The sequence below is a fragment of the Sinocyclocheilus anshuiensis genome, unplaced genomic scaffold (genome assembly GCF_001515605.1).
Source record: "Sinocyclocheilus anshuiensis isolate Anshui unplaced genomic scaffold, SAMN03320099.WGS_v1.1 scaffold75, whole genome shotgun sequence".
NCBI classification, from domain to species: domain Eukaryota; kingdom Metazoa; phylum Chordata; class Actinopteri; order Cypriniformes; family Cyprinidae; genus Sinocyclocheilus; species Sinocyclocheilus anshuiensis.
In genome coordinates, this window is record NW_015549634.1 from 163421 (window position 1) to 175495 (window position 12075).

The window sequence follows — 12075 nt, forward strand, 5'->3', positions numbered from 1 at the left end:
CAATGATAATGAATAATAATGATAAAACTGTTATTAACTTTCATTATTTTTTGTTTGTAATAATTAGAAATATGAATTATTTTCATTCTTATATCATTTTAGATTATATTATATTTTATATATGTTTGTTTTTATCATTTCTGTAATTACGTTTGAATTATTTAAAATTGTATTTTATTATTTTATTCTATTTTAGTTTAATAAAATATTTTTATATTGTATTTTATTATATATAAATATATATAGAGTGAAAGAGATCATTATTTTCATTCTTATACATCTTTATTGTATAATATATTATGTATATTACACATTTCATTTTTATGATGTTTCAAAATATTTAATAATATTTTATTTTTATAATTAGATTCCATTCAAAATAATGTATTATTATTATTATATTATTTACCATTATTATCATATATTAAAATGTTTTATTATTGTTAATTTATTTAAAAATGTTATATATTTTATTTAAAATATACAGAGTCCATATGCTGTCTTTGCATCGGTTCTGGTCTCCGTTTCTGACATCAGAGCTTCTTTTTGTGTGGAAATAACTTCATTTGTCTCGGTGTTTTGGTGATTTTTAAAGTCGGATCTCCTCAAAGTTGTCGAGAAACACATTAACTATCAATATGCTCCAATAATGACAAACAAAACCACAATTTTTTGTCTGATAAAACTCTTCAGCTGTATGTCATAGTTGCACCAGCATCCTGTTGGTTTTGAGTCCATCAAAGATGATTCATGCTGCTCTGCATCCACTCGGTCAGTCGGGTGTGGAGCTCTATTTTTAACCCTCACGGTTTCAGAAGCCTTAATCAGTGACCTAAAATCAGCTCCGAGTCTGTGAAGACGCCTTCACGCTGCTATAAAGGTAGAAGCTGAATCAGTGTGTCAGATACACTGAATCATATCATTCCCCAAAATGATGAGCTATCGGCCAACACCTACAGCAATTAGTCATCAATTAGTCTTAAATCCAAAGGAAATGAAGGCATGGAAGCTGAATTTGCCACACATGTTGTCATTGCACAGCTGGATGTTTCAGAATGTGGAAGCGTGAAACTGATTCTGCTGTTTGCCCACTTGTGTCGGTGTTTTGGAGAAGATGCCCTTTTGCCCCGGAACTGAGGCTTAGTGACCCAGACTGAGATTAACCCTTTCAGGCTATGATTACGGGTCATATATTATCGTTTTTGGCCAGAGATTAACCCTCGTCTAAACCCTGACATATGACATAATAGTCTGAAAAATCGAATGTTTTGAAATGGAACAGTTTATAGACAAAATATTGTTGAGTATCATATTTGATCCATCAGGTTTTTCTGGCTCTTATGTTCTGATATAGTGAGGATATGGAGGAAAAAACAGCTCAATTGTATTCAGAAACTCAATATGATGCTTGTGATGTAAATCAATGAGATCTTTATAACAGTAGAGCAGTATATACTTACATAAAATGATCTAAATATCAGTTGTCACTCTATATCTCCAATAATATGTCTTCGCAAGATGAGATTGAGATGATCCAAACATATAATGCAATGCAATCCAATGCTGATTGAGAGATGAAGAAATAAACGCTCCTCAGAAGATCCTGAGGATCAGATTTGAGACTCTAAAACATGATTGATGGAGAATCAAGTAAAGCTGAGCTGCTTCAGTCCAGTAAGCGTTCATCTGGAAATATGACTACAGTTATACTTGACAAAAATCCATCAAGATTTGACGGCAAAGACATGTGAAGCACCAGCTGAAGCTGGACGTTTGTACAATTACACTAAAAGAGCTTTTACTTATTAAAAATGTATGAACTATCAATCAGACGACAGAAGACATGCAGTAGATTGTGTGAAACAGCAAAGTTTTGATCATGTGGAGACATAAGAAATTAATAGGGTTAAAAGAATGGTTCAAATAGTGTTGGACAGAAAGAGGAAAGAGCATCAAGAGAATTCCAGGATGAGGGAATGAAGGAATTCAAGTTAATTTGAATCATTATCGTGATTCACTGATCTAGTTTCAGCTCAGCAGCAAACTTCCCGAACACGAGTCTGTCTGCTCCTGCAGCCAATCACAGCAAACCAGCCTCTGTATGAGGAGTGTTTAAAACTATCAGTGGGATGCAGAACGACACACACCAGACCTGACCTGACTGAACACACAGGTGAGTTAATATGATAATAGAGTGTATGCACGTTTCAGAACAATATTCATAGTGACAATAATCTGTGGACTGCAAATGCATGCTGAGATGAGATGAGTTCAAGCAGTGACAGTGATGTTCTCCAGCATGGCAACATTTTTAAGTTTCTTAATTCCAGATTTTATGTTATTACATTTTTGTTGATTATTTTAAATCGTGGGAACCCTATTTTAAGGACCACGCAAGAAACTGTTGGGTATTTCAGATCATTTGCTCTTGAAGAGATGCATGTGAGATTCTGGAGTCTTATTCATAGGAGAAACATCTCATGCGTTCAGTTTCAATGCTGTCTAGGCAATATATAACGAGCATCTACACTGTGATATTTCTGGCCGTGTGGGTGTGGATCTGACATGTTTAATCTCCGCTCCGGGCCTGTTCTGTCTGATCCTGGTCTGATTCCAGGAAAAGTCATGTTTCTTTACAGTCTTATATGGATGCTCGATTGTGAACTTTTAAAGAAAGCCTTGCCTTTAGTGTGCTTTCCTGTTGTATCGGGGTCAATGTGACACACTCAGTTTTCTGTTTATTTACACTTGAACTTTTCTGAAAGTTTCTCATTTATAGGCTCATGAATGTGCAAAGTTTCAACGCATAGATGGAAATGCTGAACTAATTTTGTTACAGAACTTATGAAATGTGTTTCTTTATGCAAACAAAAAACTGTCAGAATGTTTTGGTTGATTTTTTTATATATTTCAGCACTGAAAAGAAGTGTGAGAAAGCTATTTTATCCTCACAAGGTTTTGAGGAGAGGACATAATAAAAAGGCAAAGGAAGTACAAATATTGTCAGATACTGTTTATACTTGCTGTTATTTTCACCTTATACAAGTAGAAAGAAACAAACATTTTTGTAATATTTCGTGTCTGTGCAGCTCATTTTGAACATGGGTCAAATTGATCCCCAACACAATAGAAACAAAAGGGAATTATCGCATATATTTTTAGTCTCTGACAATCTAGAGGTTTTCTGCTTTCACATAAATCTTTAATATTTTTCATAGTACTGATTTTTGGCAAATCGCATTGAAACCAAAGTAGGCCAATTTAACCCTCAACTCAGAAGTCGTCCCAGGTTTCAAACACAACTCGAGGCTTAATCAAACACACTTCTTTCAGGTTTCAAGATCCGCAGAAGAAGCAGAAATGGCTTGGCTTGGCCTGCTGAGTTTGATTCTAGCTTTAGCAGCTCTCACGGTCTGTGTAAGTGTGCTTCTTAAGTACATATTTTCACTTACTTTTGGAGAATGCATTTAATTCTAGGGGAAAAAAAATGCCTTTTTTTGGTTTGTTTGTTTGTTTTGACCTCCAGAGAGCCCAGCGCAGACTCTTTCCAAGCAGTTTACGTGAGAAATCAGGTACTTCAACTTTGTCTGCAGTCTTTATTTTCCAGCAGATTACTTGCAAATACTGATTCCAAATTGCATGAGAAAAAATCCATTACATTACACATTTTAGGTAATGTAATCGGACTACTTTTAGATGACTTTTGATCTAACTTGTTTATCACATCGACTTAAGAAAATCTTGTACCATATTGGCATAAAAATACAAAGAGAAAGAAAATATATTCTATTCATTGTGATTAAAAACATGAATTTTGTGAGTTTAATGAAAAGCAAATAATTAAAACATAAAAATGTCAAATTAAAATAATTTTAAAACAACAACCGTCGAAATAATTTGTTTACGTGCATGTCATTTGACGTCAGAGAACGGCGAACATACGAATTATGAATAAATGATAAATTATTGCTATTGTGTGAATAATACATGATCAAGTAATCAATTAAAAAGTAACTAGTCTGATACGAGTATTTTAAGATGTAATACAATCTAATTACAAGTACTTAATTTTTGGGTAACACTTTATTTTAAGGTGTTCTTGTTACACGTGTTGCATGTACTTATTATTATAATAAAAATAAATTATGCATAATTACATGCAAGTAACCTTATAAACCAATCCCTAATCCTAACCATAACCAGTAAGTACATGTAGTTAATTAATATTACTCAGTACTTAACTGTATAATTACACTGTAACAAGGACACCTTAAAATAAAGTGTAATCTTATTTTGTAATCTGATAACGTAATCCAGATTGCATACTGCCCAGCACTGTTTGATCATGTTTATTATGAGTGTTGTAACAAGGACACCTTAAAATAAAGTGTAACCAATTTTTGTAATCTGATAACGTAATCCAGATTGCATACTGCCCAGCACTGTTTGATCATGTTTATTATGAGTGTTTGTGTTCCTGCAGGTGTTCTGTGTCTGAATGGGGGGACGTCTGTCTTGTCTCCGTCCGGTCGTCACATGCTCTGTTTCTGTCCTGATGGCTTCAGCGGCTCCAACTGTGAAACAGGTGCGTATCACTCGTGTGTGTTTATTATCATTAACTGCTGTTTGCATGCATTCATATTCATTATGATGTTTTGTGGCAGACGAGTCCGTCTCCTGCTTTGAGGGGATCGGTCTGCACTACAGAGGTCCCGTCTCTAAATCCGTGAGTGGGCGGGAATGTCTGGAATGGGATTCAGAGAGTGTGCGTGAAATCAGAGTCTATCCCAGGAATCTTGGCCCGGGACGACACGACCACTGCAGGCGAGTTACACTGAACACACACTAATGAGAGCAAACAGATCCTGCAGTCCAGACCTGTCCGGTAATCCGTTACTAGGAGTTCCCTGGAGACCGTAGATTAGCTGAAGACCTGAAAAAAAACTAAATCAACATGCATTTGTCCTGAAGGCTTGGATATGAATAGAACAAGAAAACTGGTGTAATGTCATGGAGCTCAGTTTATGAGCGAATCTCACGAAAGGTATCAAGAACATGTCTTTGGCATAATTCACCCTGGAGATAAAAGAAATCATTTATATTACATTTAATTAAAAACGTTTTTTTTTTTATTACAAATAAATAAAATATTTTATATTTTAAATTTAATTTATGTTTTGCATAAAATTAAGCCTTATTATAAGGATTATTATTAATCCACTTTTTGGAATTATTATAATTATTATCATTAAGATTTTTTCATTGTGACTATATTGAATGAAAATTAAACACATTTAACAATTTAACATTAAAACAGTATCATTTAAAAACAGTAAAACAAATATCTTACTTTACAGTTTAAATAATAATATATATATATATATATTTAATGTATAAATACATGCAATATTTAACTATTACAGTAAATTTTAAATAATTTAATTATTATTTTATTTTATAAAGTTTTGCATAAAGATGATTATTAATTAAGCTTTTTAGATGATTAAGATTTTTTTTCATTGCGTTATTATTTTAATGTCATTTATGTCATTAAATGACATTTATTTGCATTTTGTATTAAAGTAAATACAATGACTAATTCTTTTATTTAATACAAAAAGATTACCTTTTTGGATGATTATGTTAATCAATACTTTTAAAATCAATATACAATTACATTTTTATTATATAACATTAATTAAAAAGAATACAACAAATATCAGCACACTACACATTATATTACAGTATAGTGAGAATTTGGTCAGTGCAAAGCAAATTTTTCTTTTCGTTTTGGAGTGAAATATGACCCAGACATGTTTTTGGCAGGATTTCATTCCCCCTTATTCTCAAGACCAGACGTGAAGACCTCCTGTAAATATATTCACAAGCACACCTTGCACACCTGTCTGAGCCTGCAGCACTGCTGCTGAATCCTGAGCCATTCAGGTGCCATTCTTTAATGCCATTTCAGTGTGTTCTTTATCTCTCTTAGTCTTATCATGTCAGCTACACCATCATAACATGCACACATGCTCCATCACTCACAGAAACCCAGACTACAGCCGCAGACCCTGGTGTTATGTACGGACCGCGTTTGGGATCATGAAAGAAGACTGTGATATTCCACGCTGTGCAAAAGATCACGGTATGATTCCGTCCTTTTCACGGTATTAATGTAATATTACTAAATATCTGTAAATATCTGGCATATGAAACGGTTTGATGCAGGTCCTGACAGGCACTCAGTCAAGTGAGATCAGGTGCGCATCTGTGGAGCATCTGTCTGTGTTTGCTGCTGGTTGATTGACAGGCTGAGCTGTCTTTTTGTCCAATAGGATGGCAGTGTGGCCAGAGGGAGAAGCGGAGCATGAAGGTAGTGGGCGGGGCTTTGAGCGAGGTGGAGCGCCACCCCTGGATGGCGGCGGTGTTCAGCAGGAGCTCATGCGGGAGAACGTTCACCTGCGGCGGGAGTCTCATCTCACCCTGCTGGGTCCTCACGGCCGCACACTGCTTCCCTGACGGGTCAGTGCACAAAACAAACTGCACAGATGAGAAGAAAGTACAGATATGTCAATGCATTCCCCTGAGAAACATTGCGTTTTTGCGAACAAAGGCAAATGTTTGAATGCAAGTTGATAGGACAAATTATTTTTCAACACTTTCGCATTTGCGCGCAAACTTTTGCGTTCCTCTGTGAAACTTAGTGACGGGGGAAACGAAAATTTTCGAATTGTTTCGAAGCGCTCGAAACACCACACGCTGCTGCTGGTCAAAGTGTGTAAATGCAACAATAACTCACGTTAAAACATACATAAAAACAGCTTTTTTAAAACCTTAATTATACTTTTTAAAAAGTATAATGCATAAAATGCAATAAAAAATAATAAAATACCATTATACTTTTTAAAAAGTATAATGCATAAAATGCAGTGATTAAATATTATTGAATATATATTTAAATAAAAATAAAATTTGTAGTGTATGCATAATATGTGGTTTTTAAAATATTTTATATTAATTTGCAGGGCTTGCTTTGTTTGTTTTATGGACAGCCTCTATATAGATGCCAGTAAGTGATTATTAACTACTTCTCATCCTTTTAATTACACAAATGTCTCGTTAAAAATGTCTACAAATTGATTAAACTGATCCGAGATCAGGTAAAAACCATAGACGCTGGTTCAATGGTTCGCCGCCAGTTACCAGTTATATATTACAGTAGTATACTTTTGCGCTTAAAATTTTTGCTTTCCTTTGAACTTCGAATTTTTTTGCCTGCGAACTTTTGCATGCTAACGCAAAACGTTAACGCAAAAGTTCCGGTGTGGGAAAAATATGAGAAGGGAAGAAACATTATATTTCAGTGATTTTGCGTTTCCTCGCAAGACTTTTGCCTTACCCCAGAGAAACTTTGCGAGCGCAAAGTTTCGAGGGAACGAAAAAGTTCCAGTTGATGGTAGGGGAAAGATTTTGGGCTTTTGCATCAAACATTGCGTTCCACAGAGAAATCTTGCATTTTTGTGTTCACTCACAAAAAGTTTATGAGAAAAAGTGTTTCTCAGGGGAACGCAAACGATGTGGTGCTGGAAAAATAAGGGATGGGAGGGGAAAAAAATCAGTGCTTTTGCATTCGCTCACAAATTTTTTCGTTCCCAAGAAATTTTTGCGAGTGAAGGCAAAGGAATGCTTTTCAATGCATTTGTTTTCAGCGCTCAGACTAGACCCTATAAACTGTCAGTATTTCTGGGGAAGAACGCCATCAATGAGACAGATGTTCAGAGAGAGCAGGAGTTCAGAGTCTCTGAGCTCTTCATCCATGAACACTTCGACAACACAGACGGCAACTACAACAACGACATCGGTAATACTGACTCACTAAACCCCAAACAACTCATTTGTTCACTTTGAAAAGAACTTTCTGTTCAGTGAGCAAATGCAAACACATTTCTGAGCATCAACCTTCTGAAAAGACCAGTTTATGCTAGTCCAGACTGGTTTTGTGACTGCTGGTTCTGGTGAAGCTGGCTGACCTGTAAACTTTGGCTGGTTAAGCTAGTAAAGAAGCATTCAGAATCCGAGACACAACATATTCTGGTCTTTTCTGCAAAGTCAACGTAGCTTTATGAGATGTGTAATGCAGTAAAATGTCATTAACATCTGATTGACTGCTGTGTGTTCAGCGCTGTTGAAGATTCACAGTCATGATGGTTGCTGTGCTAAAGAGTCCAGTTCAGTCAAGACGGTTTGCATCCCTGAGGCGCATCAGTCACTTAGTGACGGGATGTCCTGTGAGGTCACTGGATACGGCAGAGAACAAGAAGGTACATCAGCTGAGAGTGTTGACTGTGTTTGTTCTGTTTGCACTAAAGAAGGGTTCATTCATCACGTGTGTGTGTGTGTGTGTGTGTGTGTGTGTGTGTGTGGTAGGGTTGTGGTATTACTCTCAGTATCTCAGAGAAGCAAAGGTCAACATGCTGTCACAGGATTTATGTTCGAGTAAAGTATATTACGGCAACAAGATCACAGATAACATGCTTTGTGCCGCGAGTCCCGACTGGAGCGTAGACGCGTGTAAGGTGAGCCATAAATTACTTATATAAACAACAATCATCCATATAAATGTGCTGGCATATTAAATATATAAAATGCATGTCATGGCACTGCAAATTGAGTACAAATTTACATTTATTAATTTACAGATAGAGTACAATTTGGTGTCTAATTAGTTTTCTAAAGCAGTAAAGGCATAAATCCCATGGTCTTTGCAGAGAAAATGTGTTGGATAAACTATTATCTAATATATAAATGTAAAAAATGTCTGTACTGCCACCTTAAAATTGTGATTTTTAGCCTGTCCCACCAAATTGGTCATGACCTTGTCGACTATTTGCAACAATTAAAATTAAACAATAAAGTCATAATTTTGACAAACTTTTGCTCTGAATTTACTGAACAAATGTAATTATTATCTTATTTTAATTATCAATTAACTTTTATCTGTGTCCTGCATATTACATGGTCTGATAGAAAACCGAAATTTGGCATCCCTACTCATCGACAACTTAATTTACAACAAATTGTTTTACATTTACTTAGGATCTGCAACCCTGTTACCTGTTCTCGCATATCATTATGTTATTAAAACCTTTAATGTAGGATTTTTTTTTACATTTATAAAAAGTTTATTCGTAGAAAAAAAAACGAAATCACACTAATCAGGGTTTTAAACTTCAGACCGTGTGTGTATGTGTGTGTGTGCGTGCGTGCGTGTGTGTGTGTGTGCGCATTTGTGCGCATGTGTGCAACATGTATAATATTTAGTTTGACCTCTTAAAGGAACACTCCACTATTTTTGAAAATAGGCTAATTTTCCAACTCCCCTAGAGTTAAACAGTTGAGTTTTACCGTTTTCGAATCCATTCAGCCGATCTCCGGGTCTGGCGGTAGCACTTTTAGCTGTAGCTTAGCATAGATCATTGAATCTGATTAGACCGTTAGCATCTCGCTCAAAAATGACCAAAGAGTTTAGATATTTTTCCTATTTAAAGCTTGACTCTTCTGTAGTTACATCGTGTACTAAGACCGACGGAAAATGAAAAGTTGCGATTTTCTAAGCCAATATGGCTAGGAGCTATACTCTCATTCCGGCGTAATAATCAAGGAACTTTGCTGCCGCAGCAGGCGCAATGATATTACGCAGCGCCTGAAAATAGGCTTATTGGAAGTTACCTAGCTTTAGCCTATTTTCAGGCGCTGCGTAATATCATTGCGTATTTATTTCCGTAGGTCTTAGTACACGATGTAACTACAGAAGAGACAAGTTTTAAATAGGAAAAATATAGAAACTCTTTGGTAATTTTTGAGCGAGATGCTAACGGTCTAATCAGATTCAATGATCTATGCTAAGCTACAGCTAAAAGTGCTACCGCCAGACCCGGAGATCGGCTGAATGGATTCGAAAACGGTAAAACTCAACTGTTTAACTCTAGGGCAGTTGGAAAATGAGCCTATTTTCAAAAATAGTGGAGTGTTCCTTTAACACTGAAAAACAGTATTTTCTGAAGGTTAAACATTTTCTTTATTGATACTTTATTTTTTGAAGAGTTTTAGGTTTAGTACTCCATTTTTATTGGCACACTGGAGAAAAAAAATGGAAAATGGACTTGACATGATGTAATCCAATAATTTTATGAGTATTTAACCCTAGAACACAACACAATTCAGTGCAATTCTAAAAAATCAATACTAAAAATTCCTTTATTCAGTACATCCTTTAACACAGTACATTGTTCCCTATATTTACGGATTTTTAACTGGCCACATGTAAAATTTTGGCACATTTTATCACTGAGAAGCAAGAAAAGCCTGTCAGGTTGATGCTGTTGATGTTTCAGGGTGACTCTGGTGGGCCGCTGGTGTGTCGCGTCCGTGAGCGTGTGTTTCTGTTCGGTGTGGTGAGCTGGGGAGAGGGATGTTCCAGACCCTTCCGTCCTGGAGTTTATGCCAAAGTCAGCAACTACCACCGCTGGATCCTGGAGAAAACCGGCCTGTCGTCGCTCAGCTGAGAACAGGAGCTCACCTGCCCTCAGAGACCAACATACAGAACATGAGCGAGTCGTGTTCAAACTGATTTCTGTTCAGTTACTCCTTAATATGTCCATCATTCTTACATTCCATTCTGTTGCCAAGAGATATAATAGCAGCTCAAAGGACTTTCTGAGAGAAAATTTTTTATAAAAGTATTGTTTTGCATGGGTATTGAAATGTACAGTGCCATTTTCTGTTTTTATATTGTTGTATAATTTTATATTGTTGTGTAACTATTTATGTCAATGATAAAAGCCAATTATTAGGCCAATAAACAAATACTGTTTTTAACTGTACGCATTCTGAGTAAATATTGTGTACAATAAGTGTTTGTATTAGTGTGTGTATAGTATATACAGGCTATATATACAGTGGGGAAAATATTTATTTGATCCCCTGCTGATTTTGTAAGTTTGCCCACTTACAAAGAAATTAAGCGTCTGTAATTTTTATGGTAGGTTTATTTTAACGTATAGAGACAGAATACCAACCAAAAAATCCAGAAAAAACACATTATATAAAGGTTAGAAATTGATTTGCATTTCAGTGAGTGAAATAAGTATTTGATCCCCAAGCAAAACATGACTTAGTGCTTGGTGCAGAAACCCTTGTTGGCAAGCACAGAGGTATGAGGTTTTTTGTAGTCGGTCACCAGGTCTGCACACATCTCATCCACTCATCTTTACAGATTCTCTCTAAATCCTTAAGGTTTCTTGGCTGTCGTTTGGCAACTGCAAGTTTCAGCTCCCTCCACAGATTTTCTACAGGATTGAGGTCTGGAGACTGGCTAGGCCACTCCATGACCTTAATGTGCTTCTTCTTGAGCCACTCATTTGTTGCCTTGGCGGTTAGTTTCGGGTCATTGTCATGCTGGAAGACCCATCCATGACCTATCTTCAGTGTTCTGGCTGAGGGAAGGAGGTTCTCGTCCAAGATTTTACAGTACATGGCCCCGTCCATTTGCCCCTCAATGCGTGAAGTCGTCCTGTACCATTAGCAGAAAAACCCCCAAAGCATAATGTTTCCAGCTCCGTGCTTGACTGTAGGGATGGTGTTCTTGGGGTCATAGTCAGCATTTCTCTCCCTCCAAACACGGCGAGTCGAGTTAATGCCAAAGAGCTAAATTTCGGTCTCATCTGACCACAGCACTTTCTCCCAAGCCTTCTCTGAATCATTTAGATGTTCTTTGGCAAACTTTAAACGGGCCTGTCCATGTGCCTTCTTGAGCTGGGGAACCTTGCTGCAGGATTTCAGTCCATTGCTGCGTAGTGTGTTACCAATGGTTTGCTTGGTGACTATGGTCCCAACTGCCTTAAGATCATTAACAAGCTCCTCCCGTGTAGTTCGGGGCTGATCCCTCACCTTTCTCATGATCATCCTTACCCCATGGAAGATACAGATTGTGTGGACAGGTGTTTTATACACCTAACAATCTGACATTAGGAGTAACTTCTTAAAGTGGCAGGACTAATCTGTGTTCCACATGGG

General features: G+C 36.5%; 1 protein-coding gene across 1 annotated transcript; it reads left to right on the forward strand.

The window, feature by feature from the left end:
* Positions 1 to 1844: 1844 nt before the first annotated feature.
* Positions 1845 to 10835, forward strand: LOC107659683 (urokinase-type plasminogen activator-like). The gene is made up of 11 exons (XM_016448693.1): positions 1845 to 2173; positions 3334 to 3417; positions 3527 to 3572; positions 4484 to 4585; positions 4665 to 4824; positions 6048 to 6145; positions 6336 to 6522; positions 7710 to 7861; positions 8181 to 8321; positions 8428 to 8576; positions 10395 to 10835. Exons 2-11 carry the CDS (start codon positions 3361 to 3363, stop codon positions 10563 to 10565), a joined length of 1263 nt encoding a protein of 420 aa, XP_016304179.1. The 5' UTR covers positions 1845 to 2173; positions 3334 to 3360; the 3' UTR covers positions 10566 to 10835.
* The last annotated feature ends 1240 nt before the right edge of the window (positions 10836 to 12075 follow it).